This window comes from Eubalaena glacialis, chromosome 6, assembly GCF_028564815.1.
Source record: "Eubalaena glacialis isolate mEubGla1 chromosome 6, mEubGla1.1.hap2.+ XY, whole genome shotgun sequence".
Taxonomy (NCBI): Eukaryota; Metazoa; Chordata; class Mammalia; order Artiodactyla; family Balaenidae; genus Eubalaena; species Eubalaena glacialis.
Window position 1 is genome coordinate 3,813,903 of NC_083721.1, and position 26,199 is coordinate 3,840,101.

General features: G+C 50.0%; 1 protein-coding gene across 5 annotated transcripts in view; it reads left to right on the plus strand.

Moving 5' to 3' along the window:
- The first annotated feature begins 5,328 nt into the window (after positions 1–5,328).
- Positions 5,329–26,199, plus strand: part of ZBTB21 (zinc finger and BTB domain containing 21) — a 36,810-nt gene continuing 15,939 nt past the window's right edge. Inside the window, exons 1-4 of one of the 5 annotated variants that reach the window (XM_061192849.1) lie at positions 5,330–5,417; positions 6,835–6,924; positions 8,368–8,565; positions 16,469–19,882. In XM_061192849.1, coding sequence (XP_061048832.1) covers positions 16,481–19,624 — 3,144 coding nt within the window. In that variant the 5' untranslated portion in view covers positions 5,330–5,417; positions 6,835–6,924; positions 8,368–8,565; positions 16,469–16,480 and the 3' untranslated portion in view covers positions 19,625–19,882. Of the gene's footprint in view, positions 5,418–6,237; positions 6,378–6,834; positions 6,925–8,367; positions 8,566–16,468; positions 19,883–26,199 lie in introns of those variants that run through there. The other 4 variants (XM_061192847.1, XM_061192848.1, XM_061192850.1 and 1 more) reach the window with 4 other exon arrangements.

Genomic DNA, 26,199 nt, shown 5'->3' on the forward strand with positions numbered 1-26,199 from the left:
TACCAAAGGAATCCCACGGTGCAGCTCTTGAAAGAATTGCATTCCTCCCCATCTTTCATGAGAGCAGCTTATGCAAGGGCACACAAGAAATCCCATGTAAATCCATGTTCTTATTGCACGGTTCATAATCAAATACCCAGAATTACAACTGCTATTAAACACACACACACACACACACACACACACACACACACACACACACACACACACGAGTCCTCTCCCAATCTTGCTGAAGGCAAAAGGGCTGCTAGGAACTGGCGTTGAGGTGCTGATGTGATTCAGTTACCATCAGTGGCAACTGTCAGCCGAATTGGAGGACCTGGAGGTCTCTAGGTCTTTAAGGACCAGGGTGGTGGGAAGAGAGAGGAGGGGTGATCAGGTCCTGCCTCGAAAGAAAAGAGCACGGAGGGCTGAAGCTTCTACTCGGGGAGTTCTTCAGTTTGGTACCCTCCCTTTTCTTACCATGATGTGCAAAGACCAGGCTTCTCAACAGTGAGGACACAGTGAAATTGACATTCAACCCAGCCCAGTTTCAACCATGCTCAAGAGAGAGCTGGGGACCACCCAGTTCTGAGGCTCACTGGGCATCTCATATGGCATACACCATGAGGGTGGTTGTCATAATCCATTCACACAGAATCTAACATTTCACCACTTCTCATTTCCTCTTTTTTTCTACATCATCATGTGCTTTTCAAAGACCTTCCCCCACGGCTGCCATGGAAACAGGAACACTGCCTTTACATGTAGTAGGTTAAATAGTAGCCTCCAAAAGCAACAGGTCCTAATCTCTGGAACCTGTGGTGTGACCTTATTACGGAAAAGGGGTCTTTGCAGATGTGATTAAGTTAAAGGTCCTGAGACTGGAAGATGATCCCTGATTACCTGGGTGAGGCCTAAATGCCATCCCAAGTGTCCTTATAAGAGAAAGGCCACAAGCCAAGGAATGCCAGCAGCCACCAAAAGCTCAGAGGCCACCAAGAGGTTCTCCCCTGTATCCTCCAGAGGGAGCACGGTCCCGCTGGCACCTTGATTTCAGCCCAGTGATACTGATTTCAGATTTCTGACCTCCAGAACCATGAAAGAATAAATTTCTGCTGTTTTAAGTCACCAAGATTGGGGTAATTTGTTAAAGAAACCATGGAAGATGAATCCACCACCCTCTACCTTAACCCGACCGTTTAAAGAGACAACCCCTCAACTTACAGGTTGGGCAAATTTGGACATCTAGACACAAGTTCAAAATGAAACAGAGAATCACAGCCAGTTAAAACTTCCCACTTCCAGGGAATTCCCTGGAGGTCCAGTGGTTAGAACTCTGCGTTTCCACTGCTGAGGGTGCAGGTTCAATCCCTGGTCAGGGGTCTAGATCCCGTAAACCACATGGCCAAAAATAATAATAATAATAAATAAAAACTTCCCACTTCCAAATATGTAGAGGCTTATGTTTTTAAACCCCAATTTACAAAAAGGCTGTTTGGTACAAGAAATACAAACAGGTCGAGTTATGGTATTACTGACACAGACTCAGACATCACTGTGACACAGACTCTGAGGGAAAACTGGCCATCGAGGGCAGATGGCCCAGGACACAGCACTAGCGACAGGCCCAAAGCTCTGGGACACACAGGTTCACAGGCACAGTCTCTGCACCAAGAGCCCACAAGTGAAGCAGCTGACCTGCTAGCAGCCAGTAACCGATGAATAGATGTCACAGCAAAGCAACCGCAGCACAGCGGCAGGAGGCCTGGGGCTGAAGCTTGGAGGAGAAATGGGATCTGCCAGCAAGCTGAATAGGAAAAGGGCATCTGGGCAGTGCCGGTCCCAGCCATGCGTGGCTGGAGCAGTTGGTGAAGGGGGGACGCCCAGAGCTATCTCCACTCCACTTTGTAGGTCGTGCCAGCACTGAGGCTGCAGACAACATCCAATTTGCACTTAGAGAGATAAATCGGACTAAAAACGTTCTGGGTTGGGACGGGAAGGCGCAAACCCGAAGCAGGAACTTGGATGAGTGGTTACAATGACTGGCCAGAGGCCCTGGAGCCAGGGAACAGCAGCAGGAGGGCAGGTGAGGACAGATCAGGGGTGCTTAGAGGTAGATTGATAAGACTGAGTGACGGCTGAATGCAGACACTGAGAGAGAAGAGTCTAAAATTACCATCAGGCTTCTGGCTGGGGTGACAGGGCAGCCCCACTAAGTAGGACGGGGAGAGGGGAGGAAGAACAGGTTCAAGGGAAGACAGAAAGAACATAGGAAGTTGAGCTATGTGAGCGCAGAGCTGTAGGTTATCCAAACGGTGATATCTAACAAGAAGCTGGCCAGATAAATGATGTGAACTGTGTGTAAATAAATACACACGTATATGGAGCTAGAAATCCTGCCGGGATGCATCCGTGTATGGATAACACACAATAAAAATATGAACTCAAGGTCAGGCACCATGCTGGGCACCGGGCAGGCAGAGGGGAACAGGAAGCCCACTGAGGGGGAGAGGTTGCTGGCAGGCAAATCCAATAGCAAGTGCACAAGTGTATAACAAGCTACACAAGCGGCTATGGGAGCACAGGGTGGGGGGGGCCCAAACACATAATGAGGGTGAGTGATAACAGGGGAGGGGGCTGGGGGAGTCCTGGAGGAAGGAACGTGAACCAGCAAGATAAAATTATCAAGGGCAGACTGAGTGTGCACAGGGCAGGGGGAGGAACAGCTCAGGGGAGAGGACAACGCACAAGGACACTCAGAGGTGAGAGGCAGAGTGTGACTTGTTCAGAGAGGACGTGTGTCCATGTGGGTGCCGGGGGACACGGGATTAGAGGCGGGCTGTCACCAGTCTGGTCAGTCACATTACGAAATTTGAATGTCATCCTTAAAGCAATAGAGAGCCATCAGCAACTTAAGCAAGGGAGTGGCATGATACCTTTGGCTTTTTAAGAAGATCACTTGAACTGCAGCACGAGGGTGGATTGAACAGGGACATCCTGGAGGCTGGGGAGCAGTTAGGAAGCTGGGGACTGGCCCGTGGTTACATTATCAGAGGTACAGCCAGGAGGTGGATGGCCCCGACCTGGTGACGGGCCGAATACTGGTGATGAGGGAGGGGCTCTGGCTCAGGCAGCTGGGCTCACGTCCCAGGGATGGACGGGACTGCAGGGGGTGAGTGGAACAAGAGGGCCACGGTCAGAACGTCAGGAGACCCAAAGTGTGAGGACAGTCTGGGCAGAGGAGCTGACACAGGAGGCTGAGAACCAGAGGTCAGATACCGGGTAGAAAATCCAGGGGAGGGAATTCCCTGGCAGTCCAGTGGTTAGGACTCTGCGCTCTCACTGCCGCGGGTGCAGGTTCAATCCCTGGTCGGGGAACTAAGGTCCCGCAAGCCGTGTGCTGCGAGGCCAAAAAAGAAAAAAGAAAAAGAAAAGAAAATCCAAGGGCATGAAGCATCACTGAAACGAGTGGGTTTGAAGGAGGAATTGGTAGGGTCACAAACCAAAGAGGCAACTGAACAAACTGCTGGATTTAGCAGTCAGGCCCCTTTTAGTGAAATGGCCTGATCATTAAAGAGGAGACACCAACGTGTTATCTTCCTGAGGCAGCTGGAAGGGATGCAGGCAGAAGGCGATTGCTTTTGGCATACGGTACAGTATGCTGAAAACTAGAAAACCCAGCTTCTAGCTCTGGCTACACAGCTGGTACACGTTTTCTCACCCGTAAAGTGGGGACAACTATGTGTGCTCGCCCAGCCTAACCACAGGGGACCCTAAAACTCAAGGTCCTTTGAAAGACTTACACTGTTCTTTTAGTTCAGAGCCACTTTTTGCTCCACCACCATTCAGTTCAAAATACAAAGACACTTTTTCAAGTTTTTAAAGAGTTGCAGAAGAAAACTTTTAGGTGCAAGATTCTTCCTGAGACTGAGTCCTCTTAAAATTAGTGGAACGAAAACAATTGACAATAGAGCTGTTCATTTTGCAACACGTTTTTAATTTTAATCAACCTAATGCAAGATTATTTCTTACACATGTTCCTCAGACATTTCATAAATTTTTTTACCTAGGGTCATATGTATAAACTCAACTTTAAAAAATTAAATTTATCTGAAAATTGACATTTGGAAAATATTAAACAACATGGATTTAAAAGCCAGGAATTTAAGCATTGGTCCTAAAAATTATCATTTTAAAAGGCAGTCTCGGGAATTCCCTGGCAGTCCCGGGAATTCCCTGGCAGTCCAGTGGTTAGGACTCTGCGCTTCCACTGCAGGGGGCACCGGTTCCATCCCTGGTCGGGGGACTAAGATCCTGCATGCACCCCGGCCAAAAAACAAAAAAACACGCAGTCTCCTCTCCATTCCAATCTAATCTGTTTTGTTTACCTTGCCTAACAGAACCTTTCTGTAGAGTTAGTGTTTACAGTTTGGCATTTGTTACACTAATTTTCTGGTTTTGAATGAGAGAGAAGTGAGTTTTCTAATTAATGGGCTTGTAATACTCATGCAAGAAAACGACAGTCTAGGAGACAGCAATTGAGAACTGATATTAGAGAAAATAAGTTAGTTGCCTAGCGATCGCTTAAGCCAATGCCTATTAAAAGTGAAGGTTTTTGTCTGTGAACACGCAGCTGACAAGTGGATGCCACGCGAGGCTGAAGAGCAGAGCTGCCACCCCCATCTGCTCAGGCGGGGTGAACCTGGAGGCCCGTCCACCCCAAGTCAGCACCGAGCGGTCCCCAGCGATTGGACCGCCCAGCTGGGAAGAAACGTTAGCGCCCAGGTCGGTTCTCGGCAGGTCGCACGCCGCACGCCGCGCGCCTCCACGCCCGCCGAGAGGCGTCTGCGCCGCCGAGATGCACCTGGACCCGGGCACCAAGGGGCTGCCGTCGGAGAACAGTCCTCCGAGGGCCGAGCGGAGGCGCCGCCGCAGTGCGCCGGGCCGGGAAGGGGCACCACCCGGCGAGCCCACCGGCGCGTGTCCCCGCGGCGCCAAGCCCACCGGGACCGCCGGGCAGAGCGCGATCCGCGCCCCTCCAGTCGCTGCCGCCTCCCCTCAGGGCGGCCCACGGGGGACGCGCGCCCCGCCTCGGGCCGGGGGAGGACGCGGGCGCGTGCGGCGCGGGAAGAGGAACACCGGGCGGAAGGCGCGCGCGGGAGGACGCGGCGGCGGTGGCGGCGAGCCGGCTGCCATCGGGCCCGCCCTCGCCCGGCCCCCCGCGCCGCGCACCTCCCTCGCCCCGCCCCCCGGCGCCTAGCGGCCAATCACAGCGCCGCGCACGTGACGAGCGCTGCCTGCGATGACCTCATCCCTGGTGTGGGATGACGTCAAATTCAAGATGGATGGAATCACAGCGGCAGCGGCGGCTGCGGCGCGCGCGAGCCGAGTGTGAGCGGGAAGGGGCCTGGCGTCTGCCTCGGGGCTGAAGACCGGTGAGTAACTGTCAGGCCCCTGGCCCTAGGAGAACTGCGGGGCCCATGGGAGGCCACAGCCTCCCCGCAAAACGCGGCCTTTCCTGACGTAACTCTGAGGTGATTTCTCTCCTCCTTTTTCTCTCCGCCGGCGGGTTGCGGGCTCGGAGCGCTTCTGCGCGTGCGCCGGGGCCGGCTCTCACCGAGCATGCCCCGGGCTCCCACGTAGCCCGTTGTGTCTTCACACTGCGCATGCTCCTTGCCCGCACTTGGCCTCGCCCTCGCCACTGCGCACGCTCCATCCCTCACTGGGCTTCCCTCGCCGGGCCCGGCGCCCCTGCGCCGGGCGGTTGGGGCGCCTTCCGGCCGCGGGCGCGTGCTCCATTCCGGTCCGCCGTGGAGGCCGGCCGGTGTCTGCCGGGGCGCGCGGGCGTACGCGGAAGCTGCGGGGCGGGGGGACCCCCGCACCTGCCGCGGCCCGCGCCCCCGCCCCACCGGCTCTCGAGCCCCGCCTGGCGGCCGCCGGCGCATCCAACCGATGACCCGAGTGGACTGCTTGCCCCGCCCCGCCTCGCCTCCTGGCCGGCCCCCCGCAGACCCCCGGGAGGACCCGTCTCCCCGATTCGCCAGCGCTGTCCCCGAGCGTCTCTGCTGGAATGCGGAGGGCCTCCCCCGCCGCTCGGGAAAGCCCCCGTCCGAAACCTGCGGCCGGAGGCGTAGGTTGCCGACCGGCCGCGCTGGAGACCCCCGCCCAGAGACCTCCGCTGGCCGGACTCCCCGAGATGTTTTCTCTTCTCGCCCAGATCGCTTACCTGGCGCGCGTTCACTGGCCCCCGTACGGGAGAGCATGGCTGTGACCGCGGGAGCGCCCCTCGGTCCTGGCCCTCCACCCCGGTTGCTGCGCGCTCCGACCGCAGCGCCGCGCGGTTCTGGAGGACGCCGCTTCGGCAGCACGGTTTAGAGGGGTGACCGTAGAGACAGGTTCTCCAGTGGGGCGGCCTGGCAGTGGGAGGTGGGGGAAGCGGTGACCGGAGCCCGCGCAGTGCACAGCGCCTTGGGGTCTTAGGGCGGGAGCCACCAGCCCCGCTCACGCCTGGCATCTGGCGGCGCCAGGTATTCCGCAGCGTCCAAGACTGTTGACAGCGGTGACCCTGCGTCATCCATGGGGAGCCTGCGTTGTGGTCTGATTACTTGTTCGGAAGAAAGTGGGTTAATGCGTGTCAGAAAGGTTTCTCGTTGACAGTTGCTTTTGAAAACTTTTACCCGCTGGTGCTTGGAGTAGATCCTTCATCCACCTTAATGACTAATAGTCATGACGTTTAAATATGAGTACCAGTAGATATCGATGGTAAAAAGAAAGTAGACATGGGGGGCATTGGTTCACTTAAAAATAACGTTGCATCTAATATATTCTTCCTTTTTACACTGTCCGGTGTAGAGTGTGCTTCATTCTCTGGAAATAAAAGTTGGAAAGGATATGACCCCCGCCCTTGAGGAACCTGACGGTGTTCATGGCAGGGCATGTTAGGTGTGTAACAAAAGAGGGGCCGAGGTACTGAGAGGGTCTCTGGGTGAGGGGCGATGACTGGAGGAACCAAAGCTGGTGGGGATGAGGAGAGCAGACGCTAGAGCTGATCACGAGCAAGGCTTGAGAGGGGGTGGTCACTGGCTAGAAAGGAAAGAGAAGAGGTTTCCAGTCTGGGAGACCCGCTGGCTGGCAGCACACCGAACTAAACAGGGAATGTGTGGGGACCGGCAGATGTGGGAGGGCAGGGTCCTAGGTGCCATCCTGGACAAGAGGGCTGCCCTGTGATGGACGAGTCCCGAGAAGCCTCAGCAGGGATACAGAGTTGGGAGTCATTGGCCGGTAGGAGCTAAGGCCACAGGCGCTCACACACAAAGCGAAGACCGCTGTCACGCGCTGCTCTCTGTGCCGGATGCTGGAGCAGCAGAGATGAGCCCGCCCAGGCCTCGAGCCTTAGTGATGGTTTCTCTCTTTGGCCAGTAGGCACCTGCTGGGCCTGCCCTAAGCGTTAGGAATACACAGCTGACAACAAGGGTTCTTCCTTTTAAGGACTCTCATGAGAGGGTAGATACAAAGGCAGATCATTCAACATAGGTGTGTTATTGCAGAGGAGACGAAGTACTGTGGTAGCTTAGATGGCTGAGCTGCTGGCCAGGAGCACATCACTAGAGCTTTGTAGAGATGGTGACGTTTGAGCTGGATCTTCCTGTAGAGGTTAGCCAAGTAAAGGAAAGGTAAGAAAGATAGTCGGTGGAAATTGGGTGTGCAGGTTTGTAGGGTAGATGCTCACCCTCATGCTGTCCAGTAAGGGTGGAGAGATGAATTGTGATCAGAATATGAAGACTCTTGCATGCCAGTCTGTAGAGTTTGCATTTTATCTAGGGAGGAATAGAAAAATCAATATAGTATTCTAAAGGGTACTGGTGGGACCAGTTCTGCGTTAGGAAAACAAATAAAAGGCACGGTTTCCACTGCTCATCTAATCAGAGTGTCAGAGTACAGAAAAATCAACAGATATTTATTGTTGTGTGAGATACCACGTAGGGCATTGCGAAGAGTGTCAAAAGACATTAATAGATTCCTAGTCCTTAAATAGCTTACACGTCTGCTGGGGAGACAGACAACTTACAGTATACGGCACTGAATAAACACTGCGTAAATGGTGTCCCTCTGTAATACTGCAGTTGAAAGGCGTTTGCTCGTTATAAACTGCAGTGGTCAAGGAAGGTGTGTATATTAGTTAGCTAGGGCTGCCGTAACAGAGCACCACAGATTGGGGGCCCTGAACACTGGAAATGTATTTCCCACAGTTCTGGAGCCTAGACGTCCAAGATGAAGGCTCTGGCAGGCTTGATTTCTCCCGAGCCTTCAGCTTGTGGACGGTCGTCTTCTCTGTCTTCACATGGTTTCTCTCTGTGTCTGTGTCCTTATCTCCACCTCTTACAGGAACACCAGTCACGTTGGATTAGGGCCCACCCTTAAGGCCTCATTACAACCTACGGTCTCTTAGAAGACCCTGTCTCCACATACGCTTACATTCTGAGGTGCTGGGGGTTAGGACTTCGACCTAGGAATCGCAGGGGACAGTCCAGCCCATGACTGAAGGCTTAATGGAGGAAATGGCCTCGAGCTGAGCTTTGAAGGGTGAGTAACGTTCAGCTCAGTGGTGTCGGGGGCGGGGTTAGGGGGGATCTGGGACATTGCAGATTGGGTGACAGAAGCAGCAAGACCTGCGGGTGGTGTCTCAGAGACAAAGTATCTGAAGCAGGAAGTTATCACGAGGCGATAACTAAAGGAAAGAAAATTTAAAAAGTAGTTTGAAACCAGATTTACAGAGCCTTGAAGTCCATGTTTTTAAAGTTTTGCATTTTAACCTAATGGAGAACCTTTGTTTTTATCATTTTATTTCTTTTTACTCAGGTCTTAGGTCTCAGCTAAACTGTCACATCGAGGCATTTCCCAACCATCCCCTCCAAACCCTGGTTACCTCCCCCCAGTCATAGCTCCCTATTTATTTCCATTGTAGCTCTTAGCACAGTCCAAAGTTATCTTTTTTTACTTGTTTCCCTGTTCATCGTCTGATTTACCCCAATGGAAAGTGGAGGCCTTGTCTGTTCTGTGCGACCCTGTATTTCACGTGTGTCTAATTGTGCCTTGCACGTAATAGGGGCTCAGTAAAGAAGTTGAATTCATAATAGTAATACTTAATGTGTGCGTCCAGTGAATGATCAAAGTTTTGTTCTCGGAAGCTCAGTCACGATGGATTTGGAGGGCATGATGGGAAGGACGAATACCACTCGGAAATCTTATTAGTCAGGGTCCTTTAATGACAAGAGCGGAAACTGCCAGGCCAGCTTGAATAGAAAAAGAAATTTAAAGGTGGAGAGAGGGCTGCTCTTGACATTGAAGGAAAGACGGAGAATTGGGCCGGGAAGGACAGAAACCAAGGTAACTGCAGGAGCCTGTGTGGCGGGCGCTGCCGGCTGCACTCTGAGGCCAGGGCTGAGATAAACCAGCTCCGCTAGTCGCCGCCTTTGTTGTTCTCAGCCCGTATTCCAAAGGAGAAAGTTCCTAACGGGCTGGGCATTGGTTGTGCGCCCGGTCCTGAGCGAGGGCAGCGCAGCGCCTCAGACTCCTCGGGACCGGGTGCTTCGGCGGGAGGGGCACAACAGGAGGCAGCTCTGTGAACCGGGGTGCGCTCTGCTGGGTGAGGCGGCGCACACACCCTAGACCAGAGCAGCCCTCCTCGGGGGACACTAAGCCTGTGGCGAGATGGGGTCCCAGGGGTGACATCGCTGCCCTTGAAGGGTCAGATCGGCGAGGCTGGCTTTGAACTCCCAGGCACTTTCGAGGATGTCTGGACATCTGCATTGTCTCCAGGTGAGCCATGATGAGATGTAAACTCAGAGCCGACTGCCTGCCACCATCTCATAGTAAAATCAAATGGAGAGAGTCAGGCTAGACCCAGAGGTGAGGGTTTGGGGGTGAGTGGGGTGTGTGTTTATATTCCGAAGCCAAATGTAGATGCTTTGTTTTTCTAACTACGTGTTTGCTTTGTGTTCTATGCATTCCTTCTTTCTCCCGGTGTCATGGTTAGGGCTATATAAGCAATCTCCAGCATTCCAAAGGATTGTGTGCCCAGAGTTCAGTTTCACATTAATGTTTTGTATTAAAGAGAGATTTTCCTATAGAACTGGTGGTAAGGGTTTTGTGGGCTGGTCTTGGAGCAAGTTTGATTTACAATGTACCTTAGCTCTGATACCAGCCTGAGTGTTCGTCTCCAAAACTCGAAAGCTGGTGTGAGGTTATTTTGGTCCCTTCGCATCTCCCCTTCTGCGCCCATTTTTCCCCTCCTGGTGTCCTTTTATCCGAGTGTCTAGTTCTGCTTTGCTTCTGTTTATATCCCCGGAATGTTCTATAGTCCAGAATTGCCTACCTTTCCTCCATCTCCTTAAAAATCTCAACTTCCTACAGTTGGTATAAAGAGGGAATTATTTGCATTGAATTACGTTATATTAAGATATGAATTCTCTGCCCCTCTTAGCATTCGGTACCTGAGGACTTTGAGGTGGTGGTATGAAATAGTTTTCTGGAATCCAGTTGTGAAGTGCTCTGTAGCCATTCTAGGGAATTGGAACTTCATTCAAACCAGGGGCTTCTGGAGTTTTTAAGCTCTGGCACTATTAGATGCATGTTTCTGGAAAGTATCTACAGTAGAATGGTGAAGAGTGGAACCTGTATTATTGGTATCATTATAATTGTCCGGTAAGCAATGAGTCCCCCATCTTCCCTCAGGTCCCCACTGTTCACTCATCGACCCTCCCACCCCTCGGCCAAATTAACTGCTTCCTGTAGACAGAATTCGCAGCACTTTTTGTATGCTTCGTTATATTTAGTCTTACATGCCTGTCCTACCATGGAAACGTTCAGGAAAGGAAGAAGAGGAAGGAAAGTGCCTGCGCGCAGACGGGAAACACTGTATGTACCAGGAGCTTGCACACATACGGCGTCTTTTGTTCTTCGTAGGAATCCTGTGTGGTGGGCAGTGTTGGCCCCATTGAACAGGTCGAGGAAACGTGTACTCAGGTTGAGTGAGCTTTACAAGGTTACACACCTAATAGGTGGCAAAGCCAGGATTTGAGACAAGTAGACTAATTTGAAAGTCTTTCCCGTGGAGCTATAGTGACGACCATGAATTGTTAACTGTAAAGATTCTCTTATTTTGAAATATCAGGAAACAACATGAAATAGAAACAATTTAGGCAGAGTTTGGGAAGATATTTGTGTGCAGGGATCCAAGTGGTAAGCAAGCCCGCCCCGCTTCAGGAGCTGGTTTTCTTGGGGGATTTCCTCCCAGCTTTTTCTGTGGTAAAGGGGCCTTTTCTTCCATGTTTCACCCACTTTTCTTGTAAGAGCACCAAGGTCTCCACCGTGACTGAAGTGGTGGCGGGAGCTCGGGCGCTGGAGACTCATGGAGATGAGCAGTGGGCAGGAGGGGCCGGGGATGCAGCGACAGCACGCGTGTCCACGTCAGAGCCTGCAGACCCGGGATGCGCTGTCCTCTGTGAGTCAGGGGTCCTGAGTGTCCACGAGAGATTGGAGTTTGATGACCCAGCAGATTGATGGAGGAGAAGGTACCTCCAGCACCAAAGCTGGCCTCACCTGAGGCTGAAGAGCAGAAAAGCAGGCGGCTTTGAGCGTTCAGTCTGCACATCCACCAGCTACAAAGGGTTTTCTGGATTATCTCGTGACACGCAGCAGTCGTGATTCTCACCCCCGTTTTTGCCTGCGTTCTTAGTGTAGCATTTTATATTTTTAATGAAGTTGTGAAGCTCAATAAATATACCTACTGTGTCATTAAAACACAAAAGTCCAAAATGTTAATTGTTTGCAGCTAGACCAGGAAAGGGACCATTGTTAAGCTTTGATGATTGAATTAAAAGGTAAAAGCAAGGGCTTTTTATACCTAGAGCCCTTGTCCTGGGCTCCTGAAGAGGATGGGAGAGGTCACTGTCTTCCGATGACCCTTCCGGGGCCTTAATTTTGCTCCCAGGGCCTCATGCCTCCACCCCCTCCCCAGCCTCATCACCCGCCTTCCCCTCCATGTGTCTTTTGCTCTAGCCAGGCACTTGGTCTTGGCTCTGTGTACTGGACACACTGCTCCTGTCCTTGAAATGTCCTTCACGCTTCCTTTCTGACTCCCATATTTTCTGACTCCTGCCTGTTCAGGAAACTTCTTTTGTAGAATCCCTTCCCTGACCTTCCTCTCACCTGGATCCAGTGCCATCACCTGTACTCCATCTGTACCTCTGCACCCTGCCTCCTGGTGCTTAGCACACCGGAGTGTGTGGTGGATTGACTTGTCCTGTTCCCACGCAAGACTAAGAGCCGTAAGGCAGGACCATGCTTGTCAGACTGCCACCCTCCCTGTCTGGCCAGTTCTAGCACATACTAGACCGGTGCCCGACCATGAGAAGTGTGTAACGTGATGACCAAGAATCCAGGCTCTGGGGCCCGACTCCCAGCCCCACTGTTAACTGACTGGGTGACCTTAGCCACACTACCTGACCTCTCGATGCCTCGGTTTCCTAATTTGTAAAACAGGGATGATGGCAGTGCCTAGCTCAGATGTTTATGTGGGAATTAAAAGAGGAAACTAGAGGTTGGTATGGTGTGCAGGTGAAGAGCATGGCCTCCAGAGCCAAGTCACCTGGTGTGAATTCTGCTCTGCTCCTTATTGTCTGTGCAAACTTGAGCCTCAGGCACATAGCCTTAACCCTGTGTGCCTCAGCTTTCTCAACTGTAAAATGGGGATAATGATGGTACTACCTCCTAGGGTTGGTGTAAATATTGAGTTAAAGCCTGAAAACTGTTCACAGTGCTACGTGGCAGAGTAAGCGCTCAGATGTTAGCTGCTCTTCATGCCCGATCAGTGTCTAGGGAATGGTATGGAAAAATCAATACCTGGAGCTGTTCTGCACTGGTTATCAGGAATTTGGACATGCTTAGCCACTTTTCAAGCAGGCGCTCTCGTTGATGACTATAAATTAAGGCTAGAGTCAAATGAATAGTTTTAAATTCCAAATACTTTTCAGGGACAGTGGCTGTTCCTCTTACAACTCAACTCTCAGTGACTTATTTTTCCCTAATTTCCTGTTTCGTTCAAAAAGTATGGAAGCCTGTGGTTTAGGGATTAGAAGCAGTTACTTAGAACAAAAATAGAGGTCACGATAATTTGAAGGAAGAAAAAGAAGGAAACTTTTCCGAACAATGAAAAGTGAGAAAATGCGGGTTTTTTGGCCTGTAGGAATAGGGAGCAGATGGTATGTGCATTAGCGTTGCTTCACGTCCAGGGATGTAGAAAATCTCACTTGGTTTAGTCCTCACGCAGTCCCTTGGTTTCTTAGTTGGGGTTCCCCCAAAAGCAGACCCTGAGACAAGGATTCAAGTGTAGATGTTTATTTGGGAAGTGATCCCAGGAAGCACAAGAAAGGTTGCAGGGGAAGTGAAGCAGGAAAGGATGCCCATGAAGGGTACATTAATGACCAGGTCCCTGCTCACATTTAGAATATCTAAACTGAATTCCTGAAAAATTCTGAACCAATTTTTCAAGCTTCATCTCAAGTAAGGACATCCTTCCAGTTCTGGCAGACACCTTGGAGACACCCTTAACGCCTCACCTTCTTTCCCTCTGCAGTCCGTCCATCAGAAACCCTAATGGCTGTCTTTACCTCCACCGCTGCCCCGCTGGTCCGGGCACTGTCCTGTCTCGCCTGCATCAGTGCGGTGGGCTCCTAGCTGACTTCCCAGCTTACACCCTCTCCCATGGTCCATTCTTTGCAACATAGCCAGAGGAATCTTTCTGAAACAAAATTCAGGTTGTCGTCATTCCTCTTCTCAGAATCTTCCAACAGCTGCCCTGGTAAAAAGTGCAGTCCTTCCAGTGGTCCCCCCAGCCCTGCACAGTGTCTCCTCAAGCTCCTTCAGTGTCATCATCCACGGCTGCTTCAGCTCTGCTCCAGCCCTGCTGTTACCTCGTCTCTTCCCTGTGCCTATATGCTCTTCCCTCAGTGATCCTAATGGCTCATCCTTGCGTCCTTCAAGCCTTCTGTCACTTTGTTGAGTGAGTGAATAGGGGAATGATGTGAAGTTCTGGTACAATTTGTAGTGTGTTATAGGTGCTGAACAAACGGTAGTGATTATGGTTTTCTTTTCTGATTCTCACAGTAACATTATTATCCCTACTTCACGGTGGGGAAAACTGAGGCTCAGAGAGGTTGATTAGCTTAGAGCACTGACTTTCAAACTGTCTTAACTCTGACCCACAGGTAATCTAGAGATGATTTAAAGTATATGGGAGGATGTGCATAGGTTATATGCAGATACTACACCATTTTATATAAGGGACTTGAGCATCTGGATTTTGGTATCCGCAGGGGTCCTGGAACCAATCCCCTGCAGATACTGAGGGACCACTGTACATCTCACCCCAGTGCCCGCTTACATGTGTGGAAATGTATGCATATAACTTGTGAAAGTTTCGCAAGATCGTAGTCAGCCTTACTACATTTGAGACGTTCGGACTTTTCTACTCTGCCCTAGTCATTTTTTTCAGTTGTTCACTTCAGACCACTAAATTGATTTTAAGAAACCCTTTTGAAAAGTACTCGTCCAAGCTTTTGATTCTGCATCTGCTGCTTTTCCCTGTGGCAACATCTGAACTAGCTGTCTCAAAAATTAATTGCACTAAAGATAGTGTTCAGAGCACGGCTGAGTTATGAGTGTGGCATTATAAGCTTATTTTTTTCTCTGCTGACCTCTGTAAATGATGACAGGGGTTTCTTTGCACATAAATAGATGTGTGATTACAAAGACAGTATAGTAGGATTAAGGGAGAAATTTAAATGGCTAATCAAAAAAAAGGAAGGGAAAATCTCCTTCTCAAGCAGTCACCATCGAGGTGAAACGATGCCAGGCAAGAATGAACCGCAGCTCGGTGCAAGCTGACCAAGGCAGTTGTCTGTGGACGGGCTCCAGGCGTCGTCTCTGGAAGCAAAGTCACGTCTCCAGGTCAGTCAAGTGGAGTCAGTACCTCAACAGGAGCCAGATCAGTGGTGAAGAAGACCGGGGATCACGCTTGGTCACTCCAGGTGGTGGCCTGGGAAACTCTGCAGATTCTCCTGAAGAGCGCAGAGGCTGGTTGACCAGCAAAGCCTGGTCCTTTGAAGCCCGAGGAGAGCCTGCAAACGTGCGGGTACCGTGTTTGGTGTATCTCTAGCTCACCCTCTAGGGAATGATAAAACTGTCCAAATAGTCTTAGTTACTCTGAATCCATTTTATATTAAAAAATAAATGTCATAACTATTTTAAAGAACAAGATGGCATTATAAAACCAACCCAGAGAGACGAGACATTACCGTAGCAGCAGCCTGAGGGAAGTGTCAGATTTGGAGAGTCAGGCATCCTCTCTGTGTGAAATGGCTTCATCTTCGTCAGGGGTTAATCTGCACCCTTTTATGCTGAATTAAATATCTATTAACCCTGCAGTTTCTGAAAATTAATTGCACATTTGTCAAGTCCTTACTAGGTATGACATACAGGCTCATGTAATTTTCGCAGCAGCCCTAAAGGAGGGCACAGTTGTTACCCGTCTCACGTGAGGGACCTGCTAATCTGAGATGCTAGTGGACCGCAAGGGAGGATCTCAACCCCAGCCTCTCGGCAAACACCCACCCCCGCCACCAGCCCTCCAGTAGGCCTTTAGATCTCACCTTTAGATTTGAAGAGAGTTTCAGTGAAATCTCAAGTCAAACCTCTTAGTTTAGAATTAGTATAATTAAGTTTAGATCCAGGCTAAAGCTTCTACTGTGCTATTGTTGAAAGTGTAATTTGGTAAGAAAATAGTATTCGGATTGCAAGGTGTTTCGCATAAGAAAGAAAACAAACTTCTTCATTCTTTAATATTTCTAACCTTTGCTAAACACTTTGATGCAATAGTAATTAGCAAATGATTTCCCTCTTTCCAAATTCTCACCTATTTTTGAGACCTCTGCTTTACAGCCTATTGTTAATTCACATTGTGTTTAATCATATCCACTAACAAAACTGCTTTCCTTTCAGAATTACGGACTCTGTGGGGTTCGGTACTTCATACTTACTCTCTGAGCCAATAAGGAATAGAATTAAGCCTCAAACGGATATGGGCCCTAAATATGGATAATAAACCTTGTTTTCAAATATTGCTTCTCTACGTACCTGCCAAGTTCTAGCTGCCTTTTTGCTGGTATGGAAATGCCTGTTACAGACCTTAGTTCTTAAAATTCTTCAGTTTTAATGATTGATGACCTACTTAAGCCATGAGACTTGTTTCTGTATATTCTGCTTGTTATTTAAGTAAGATTGTTCATCCAGAAACCTCTTTTGGGCCACAGTCTGCTAAGCATTGGCACCTGTGAGAAGACAGCTGACGTTCCCGGCCCTTGAGGAGCCCTCATCTGGGGGAGCTTCTCACCACGCTGTTCACGGTGATTGCACGTTTGTCTTGCAGGTAAGCCCGAGCATGGAGGGGCTGCTGCATTACATCAACCCAGCCCACGCCATCTCTCTCCTGAGCGCCCTCAACGAGGAGCGCCTCAAAGGGCAGCTGTGCGACGTGCTCCTGATCGTGGGGGACCAGAAGTTCCGCGCGCATAAGAATGTCCTGGCTGCCAGCAGTGAGTACTTCCAGAGCTTATTCACAAATCAGGAGAACGAGTCACAGACTGTGTTCCAGCTGGACTTTTGTGAGCCAGATGCTTTCGACAATGTGCTGAACTACATCTATTCTTCGTCTTTATTTGTGGAGAAAGGCAGCCTTGCTGCTGTGCAGGAACTAGGCTACAGCCTGGGCATCTCCTTTCTGACCAACATCGCTTCTAAGACGCCCCAGGCCCCCTTCCCAACGTGTCCCAACAGAAAGAAGCCCTTCGCAGAAGACGATGAGAACAGTTCTCAAAAGAGAAGCGTCATCGTTTGTCAAAGTAGAAACGAAGCCCCGGGGAAAACCGTGAGTCAGAATCCAGCCGACCTGAGCCACCCTCCCCGGCCCTCGCCCGGTATCGCGGTCCAGGCCAACGCCAGTAAGGCCCCCGGCCCCAAGCCCACGGAGCCAGCGCACCACGTGGCGGCAGCCGAGAAGAGTCGGCCGAAAGATGGCCCCGCGGGCCTCGCTGGGCCGTCGGAGGAGCCGAGCCGAGGCGGCCTGGCCAAGCGGGCCGCGGCGCCGCCTTCGAAGCCCCCGCAGGACCGGGCGGCCGCGGACGAGAGGCCGGGCGCCAGCGCTGCGCTCCCCAGAGGCGTGGCCGTGGAGCTGGCGCTGCGGAGCCCGCGGCCGCCCGTGCTGGCTCTGCGCGGCGCCCCGGAGACGCCCTTCCTGCTGAAGGAGGCGGGCCGCGGCGGCGGGCCGGGCGAGGACCGGAACCTGCTCTACTACTCCAGGCTGGGGCTGGTGATCCCGGCGGCGGGGCCGGCGCCCGGGGCCCAGGCCGTGGACAGGAGCGGCCCGCTCGTCAAGAGCCTCCTCCGCCGCTCGCTGTCCATGGACAGCCAGGTGCCCGTCTTCGCGCCCGCCGCCGACCTGCAGCCCCCGCAGGGCTCCTGCTCGGCCTCGGCCGACGCGGCGGGCAGCGCGCTCGGCGCCTTCTCCCGGGGGCCGTCCTCCAGGGACGCGAGCGAGGCGGCGGCCCCCGACGCCCGGGCCCCGGCCCCGCAGCCGCACCGCCTCCGGTCCTTCAGCGCCTCTCAGCCGGCCGAGCGGCCGGGGGCGGCCCCCGGGCCCGAGGTGCGGGTCAAGGCCGAGCCGCGCAGCCCCCCGGAGCCCGGCGACATCATCCGCGTCACCGTGGGGGACGCCGCGGCCGCCACGAGGGACCTGGTCCCGCAGGCGGACGACGACCGGCAAGACGCGAGCCGACTCCCGGCCAAGAGGCGGTTCCAGGCGGACAGGAGGCTGCCGGCCAAGCAGCCGAAGGCCGAGGGCCGGGTCTCGCCGGGCGCGGGAGACCCCGGCGAGGAGCGCTCGGGCCCGCCTCTCCTCGAGGCCGACTTCCCGGGTTCTGGCTTGAGCAAGGACGAATTCGCTGAGTTGGAGGGAGCGAGACCAAACAAAAAATTTAAGTGCAAACACTGCCTTAAGATCTTTAGATCCACGGCCGGCCTTCACCGGCACGTGAACATGTACCACAACCCTGAGAAGCCCTACGCCTGCGACATCTGTCACAAGCGCTTTCACACCAACTTCAAAGTGTGGACGCACTGCCAGACGCAGCACGGCATCGTGAAGAACCCGTCGCCGGCCGCCAGCTCGCACGCCGTTCTGGACGAGAAGTTCCAGAGGAAGCTGATCGACATCGTGAGGGAGCGGGAGATTAAGAAGGCCCTGATCCTGAAGCTGCGGCGCGGCCGGCCCGGCTTCCAGGGCCCCGGCGGCTCCCCCGCGCAAGCCATCAAGAGGAGCCTGAGGTCCCGGGCCAAAGGCGCGTACGTGTGCACGGCCTGCGGGAAGGCCTACCGCTTCCTCTCCCAGCTCAAGCAGCACGTGAAGATGCACCCGGGAGAGAAGGTCCTCGGGGCCGGCAGGGCCGCCAGGCCCAGGGAGCGCGTGGTGCCCGGGGGCCCGGCGGGCGGCGGCTCGGAGCTCTACCTGTGCCGCCTCTGTAACGCCAAGCTCTCTTCTCTTCTAGAGCAGGGGAGCCACGAGCGCCTCTGCCGCACGGCCACCGTGTGTCCCTACTGCAGCCTCAGGTTCTTCTCGCCCGAGCTCAAGCGCGAGCACGAGGGCAAGTGCGAGTACCGCAAGCTGACCTGCCTGGAGTGCATGCGCACCTTCAAGTCGGCCTTCAGCATCTGGCGGCACCAGGTGGAGGTGCACAACCAGAACAGCATGGCCCCGGCCGCGGGCGCCTCCCCGCCCCGGCCCGACCTCAACGGCGAGGCCAGCGGCCCGGCCCGGCCGCAGGCCCTGCCCGAAGCCGGCCGGGCCGACCCCGCCGCGGCCGCCGCCGCCACCACTGCCGCCGAAGACGACCCCGCGGGCGGCCACGGCCCGGAGCCCGTGAACTTCGACCCGGAAGACTCGCCCTGCCTCCCCGAAGACCTCAGCCTCTCCAGGCCGCTGAAGGTCCAGGTCAAAGAGGAGCCGGCGGAGGGGCCCGAGGAGGAGGCGCCCGAGCCCGGCGCCGCCCCCAAGGACCTGTGGCCGTGCGAGAAGTGCGGCAAGACCTTCCCGGCGCCCAAGCAGCTGGAGCGGCACCAGGAGCTGCTGTGCTCCGTGAAGCCCTTCATCTGCCACGTGTGCAACAAGGCTTTCCGCACCAACTTCCGGCTCTGGAGTCACTTCCAGTCCCACATGGCTCAGGCCGCCGAGGACCCGGCGCACCGGGAGCCCGAGGTGGGCCCGGGCCCCACCGGCTCCCCGTCGCCGCCCCCTCTGCCCCCGCCGCTGCCCAAGATCCAGCCCCTGGAGCCCGACAGCCCCACGGGCTTGCCCGAGAACCCGGCTCCCAGCGCCGACAAGCTCTTCGCGGCCCGGGAGTCAGACACGCTGTTCTACCACGCGCCACCCCTCTCCGCGATCACGTTTAAAAGACAGTTTATGTGCAAGCTCTGCCATAGGACATTCAAGACGGCGTTCAGTCTCTGGAGCCACGAGCAGACCCACAGCTAAAAGGCCGCCCGCCTCACTCCTGGGAGACCGGAGCCCCTCGCCAGATTTCAGCCTGTGTCCTGAACTGTGTCATAAGGAACAAAATGTCTTTCCGAAAGGAGTAATAAAGGTTGCAAACTGTCACGCTTGAATATAAGTTTGAGGTAAACTGATGTTCATCAGCAGTGTCCTTACTCAACCTAGAAAAACTCCAAAATACCTTGTGCTTCTGGACCTTACAGTCACAGGATGACTTGACTTCATTACTGTTGAAATTTGTTCTTGGTCGTTTGCATGGTTCCTCATTCCATGGTATCAGTATAATCTTTTACTTGAGGTGGTTTGGGTTTTTTTGTTTTTACTGATTTGCAATTAGTGAAACACTGTTCAAGTATTTCTTCTTTTGATTCTCTTAAGACGCCTAAGTTCTGGTTAAATCTCAGCCGTGTTTGTAAGTAGAAAATGTATCGGAACGAAGTGGAGTAGTTTGCAGTATTAAGATCTTAGAATACTTAAGCAATAAAAAATGATAAACCTCAACTTTAATAAGTTATCCTGACACTTGATAAAAATAAATATTTGGTATTTTGTGGTCATTGAGAACTCTTTTTTGTATGAAAATTGTGAGAAATATAAATCAGCAATAGTAATACTTAGATTTTTATAAAATAACAAAAACTTGCTCTTGGGTCATTTCATATAATTAGTGATGGAAGACTTGGGAAATGAAAACATTAAGATTTCTGGAAGCCCTCCACGTCGGTTTCCAAAGCTTCGGTAGTGGCGGGCATGGTAACCAAAAGTGCTCCGTCACGGCTCGGAATTCAGACCAGCATCGAGGGGCTGTGCGTATTTGCTTTCCTCTGGTTTGTGCTGTCACAAATTGAAGCTCTCAGTGTATTGGGACAGAAAACAAAGATAGCATATGGCACAAATTTTGAATTTAACGACATTAGGATAACAGGTAAGGTCAGGACATATATTTACATAGATCCCAAGCCCCCGGAGTGAGTACAGCTGCTCTAAATCCCAAATTACCGTTTACTTTCAGAGACTTGAAGCAGAGGGAGAAGCCACACTGCAGTCTCCACATGCTTTTTGAGAACAATATATACAATAATCAATTTTCCTGCCTCTTTGTCTTGTGATTTCTGTTAGAAATTTTGGAGTTTATGGTGGTAAAGTGTCCACAGTGAAACCATTCTGCTTTAAGTCATTGCTTAATATTCCATAAATATGTATTAAAGTACTATCAAGGGTCCAAAATTAGTGCTTGCTACTTATTTTGGCCCATAGGGCTTGGGCTTCTTTTTCTTTTTTTTTATTTTGTGTAAATTGTAATTCAAAGCCTTTCGGTAGGTGTAATCCAAAGTTCAGTGGGGTGTTTCAAAAGGAAAAGAAGTTTATTTCATTGGCAGGGGTGGGGAAGTGAGATATATAAAAGCAGAAATATTGTTGAAACCCCTAAATTCTTTCAAGGTAATGATGGATTAAGCCTCCAAGCTTATTAATTTTTTTGCAAGCTGTTCTTTCAAATAAAGTCAACTACTGTCACTGAGAAGTAATCTGCTGAGTGCTTAAATGGGTGCTCTAGCAGAAGTCTGCTCATCAGTGTCATAACCCGCATTCCATACCAGCGGTAGGAAGGGGATTCTTACTTTTTTATTGAAACACAAGCATTTTTATAAAATTCTAACTGACTTTGTACATTGTAGAAATTACATATGAAATTTTGCCTTTTATTCTTTCATTTGGAAACTATCAAAAGTCCCCAAATATGGTTACTTCCTATTTTTGTTCTTAAATTTGATGGAGAAAGTAAAATAAAATCAAGTTGCAGTTATTGATTATTGCCATCTTTATGTTTTCTTGAAGAAATCTATGCATTTTAAAGAGAAAACGAAAGCATGTGATTTTATGTGATGGATTACTGTTCTTTGAATTCACTGCCTGTATAATGTGGTATTTCTTACTCTGATCGTCCTGGTAGCTATCACTTCAAAGAAAGCCAGTTTCCTTCAGAGTAATCGTTACTTACGGCTGTGGAAGGATGGGTTAGTAATTCCATGATACATGGGATCTTGGCATTGTAAATTCAGGATCCCAGGACTTGAACCTTTATGCTACATTTTTGAAGATTTTTTAATAACGTTAATTAATAAAAAATATTTTTGATCTAAATATAGGCTCTGCATATCTGTTAGATTTTTTAAATTGCCAGTGTTTGGTCTTGTTCACATTTTTGTCTAGGCAAGGAACATAAGATTTCAAAGAAAATTTTGAACCAAAAACATTTGTAATGCAGTTCTGGTTTTTCTATTACTTTTTATACTGTACCTTAAAAGCATCAGGCTGAAAGAGTTTATTTTGGTGGTCAAAAAATAGGCTTCCACTCATTTAACTATTTTAAATGTTAAGATGTAAAATAATGAAAGACACATAAATTGCTTTATTCAGTAAAGTTCTGTTTAAGAATGTTTATCTCAGCCAGTAGGCAAATACTTGGTATAAGACAAGTTGGCCTTTTCTTGCTGAAACACGTTAGCTAGTAAAGATATTCTTGAAAATGTTTTTTTTCTGATTGTAATTAATTTTTGAAAATGTAGAAAGCTCATTATTCCTTGTAAGTATTCAGGATGCCTGCTTTTTTATGCAATTGTGGAAAGAATGTCAGATGTTTTAATATATTCTTTGTTAATCCGAAAACTTGTTATTGAATCGTTTTCTTCATTTGGGGGAGGGAGGAACACCACAGAAAGTGTGTTTTTATCCAAGTAAGCAATGGAGGTAACAGATCGTGTGCATTTTTTACGGTAAAAATATCTAAAGAGTAATAGAATATTCACCTTTAAAACTAGTTGTGGTTAGTATGCATTTATAATTTTGTCAAAATATACAGCTAACAGTTCGACAGTGACGTTGTCTGCATTTGTAGGGAGATGGATGTGGTTCCTGGTTTTCTGTTTGGGAACAGATGATCATCATGGCCTTCTCTTTAAAAATATGCCCCAGCACTTAATCGGTGATAGTCTGATCCACACACAGCACCCATTGGTGCTAAGAGTAGAAACTGAGACAAGAATAAAATGTGCCCTTTGGTGGAGAAAAGAGGTGTAATCAGGCCAGCCAGACGGTCGGATGAGGGAGGGACAGGAATGGAATGATCCAAGTTGGCCTTTGTTCCCTCAAACTGTGGGTGTGGGTGTGGGTGGGTGTGTGTGTGGGGGGGGGTGTGTGTGTGTGGGGGGGGGGATGTGTGTGTGGGGGGGGGGATGTGTGTGTGTACAGCCAAAATCTGGAACTTCAGGAAGTAAAGTTATTTTCATTTTCTTACTGCAAAAATAATGTCATTCATAACAGGTTTCTTTATAAATTGCACTAATTAATATTGGAATGTCACGAGTCAGTTTATCAATTTCTGATGTGTCTGATGTTTTTTGCAATACTTGTAAAAAGCATTATTGATTTAAATAATGCTAGCACATATTCTTTAATAAGTTCTTTAACACTGGCTTTTTTTTTTAAGTTTTACAAATAGGTTTTTCTCTTGTGGCTTTAGCACTTTAAGTAACTTGACGTTTGCATAGTTTTTGGGGTGCCCGCTCAGTGCTTCCCGGCGTGTGCGCTAGGGCGCCCCGTTGCCACGTGACTGGGGGGAAAACTCACTGTCCGTGTTTAGATTCTGGAAGAGAAAAAATGAGTCAATGTCAGGTTTTTAAAAAATTCCATTTAGAGACAGTCGTTTGGGAACCAAAGTATTTTACTGTAAATCTTTAAAACAATTGAATTCCGTGCTCTTTAGTCATTTATTAATGCTGTCCAGATTTTCCACAAAGTTACACTTGGTTAATACTAATTCTCAAAAGGTGATCATTTCTTATTGACAGTAATCAAGGCAGTTTCAAAATTTTCATTGAATGAACGCTTATTGCTAAAAGAAAAACAGATGTGGCTTTATAACTGTGTGTATTTTGTTGTCATACGCCTCAGCAGAGAAATCATTGTTCAATTTTATTTAGGAATAAGCTTTTTTGGACTGAAAACTCATCGTAAAATAGGACTTCTACCTAATGTTAAGCCATTGCTTATTTGTATCCAATTATCTGTTTACTTTGCTTAAATCTTGACTAAGGTTGATTGGAGTCAATAAATTTGTACTGTATTTTGTTTTGAATCATGGTCTCATTGGGATGTTTTGGACTTTAATGATATAATTAATAGAGTTTAAATTTATGAAAATTTAATTTATGAGATAAAGCCCTCCTCTTTGGGTAGTATGAATAGCCACCTGAGTCACGAGAGAGATTTAATTCCCCTACCGCTCCAGGTGGCTTGTAGAATGAAATTTGCACTGAAGCTTAAGTTACTTGGGCACCACAAATACATGATAATTAAAACCCCATCGGGGACTTCCCTGGTGGTCCAGTGGTTAAGACTCCGCACTTCCGCTGCAGGGGGCGTGGCGTGGGTTCGATCCCTGGTGGGGAAACTAAGATCCCACATGCCACGTGGCGAGGCCAAAAAAAAAAAAACCATAAGCGGCAATCTTTTTCCACCTTTTTTTTTTTTTTTTTTTTTTACTGTTCAGATGAGTAGTTTTTAAGCTGATTGTGGGGTAAATGCATGAAAGGAACGTGTTAAGCACCCTGCGTTGACATTTCAGCATAGCAATCGATAAACTAGTTTTGTTTCATATTTTAAGGGTTTCCACGCAGCAGCATCTTCTATCATTCTAATCTAGCTCTTCCAAAACACCAAGACGTGTTCATTCCTTTGCTGTTAGCTTTCCCTGTAAGTGAAGAGCTGGGGTGACCAATGCCGAGTCCGTCCATCTGGGCTTGCCCTCGCCTCTTCCCGTGGTTTTGTTTTCCCCGCCTGCTATCCCAAACTAGCCTCTCCTGGGAGCCTCTGGTTAAAAGTTTCTTGAACACACTGCACCAGGAATAAGTGGTTTAATCTTTATTTTAATCTGCTTTAGCCCTGCTATTCAATTTGCCACCAAATTTTGTTTTGTTTAAAAAACTTAGGTTTGCCTTTTGTTCTTAGTAATCACGGCTTTTTGAGGTTGGGATTGTGGCATTCCTGTTGCATCCTCGGTCTTAGACACACACCCAAGACGGCAAACGCTTGTGGTGACAAAACCATGTCTCCAACATGGAATACTTCCCCAGCCAGAGGCCAGATCTTGGCTCTGTGGACCGTGGAAGTTGAGTGGCAGGTATTCCTCCTACACAGCATTTGTCTGGGGAAAATGTTCCCCATGTTGTCACAGAAGCACTTTAAAAATAAAGCCTGGTGTAGCCCTGCTGTAGCGTGAACTTGGCTATCGTGATCGGCCATCAGCCCCTACCCTCTGCAGTAGGGTCCCTGGGTCTGTTTGTTGACCTCACAGTAATGCAAACCTGCTTTTCAGCCAGCTGAATGTCTTAGATCCCACTTACTGTGGTTGGCATCATTTCTTCCAGAAAATACTTCCTTCCCCTATCCACCCACTCCTCACTCCAGCCCAAAGTAGTCGTCCTCCTAAGTGTTCCCGTAAGACACTGACATGGTCCTGCCATTCCCCTTGCCACCTCCGCCTAACCATGTATGGTTTATGCCACGAGGCTGGGAGGGGCCCGAGGGCAGGGGCTGTTATTATCCATCCTCATCTCCAGGGCCAGGCAAGGGAAGGGGTCTATTAAGTATTTGATAAATAAATGCAGCAAAAAAATCTTGTCTGAGATGAAAGACAACCAGACTGATGATTTTCAGCTAATATTAGAAGGAGACTTCCTGAATACCTCTGCATATATTCCCCACAATATTTTGATTCAGCTACTCAATAAGAGACCCAGAGTGTATTTTAATTTTTACATGGTTCTCAGTAAGCCCAAGGAGGAATGGAAATGTTCCATTAGCAGGTCTTAGGTTGACAAGCCCCTTGAACTGTGTAGACGCATCACCCTCGTGCTGGTCTCGCAGTTCTGGGTGTGTGGCCCAGCGCCGCTAAAGTGCCCGTCAGGTCACGCCAGTGTGGCCAGTTGCCTGGTAAGTCATCAGTAAACCTAGGAGTGGCAGTAGCTAATTGACAGCTCTTCCTAGTATTGTGGGAATAACTGATGCTGGTACTCACTGCATGTGAAGCACGGCGCACGTGTGTCTGAGAGTTCGTAAAATAGCAACAGGCTCGTTTTCCTCCCATATTATTTTTGACTTTCCCTTCCTGCCCCCTGCTCCCCCGCCCCCTTCTCAGATAGCCCAGTATTCTCTGGTCTCCCTCACTCTGGAATATTCCTCAGTCTGTCTTTGACTTTTATGGCCTTGATCATTTTGAAGATTGTGGTCCAGTCATCCTGTAGATTCCCTCAACTGGAGTTTGTCTGGTGTTTTCTCATGATGAGACCATGTCATGCATTTTTGTACCAGAATGTCACAGAGGCCGTGTTCTTTCCATGTCAGCCTATGGGTGGCATGCGACGCCTGTTTGTCCTGTTGCTGGTGGTATTAATTTTAATCATTCCACTGAGATCTTTTCTACCAGGTTTCTTCATTATGTTTTTCCCCTTTGTTGTTAATATTTTGCAGGGAGACGTTCTGAGACTATGTAAAATCCC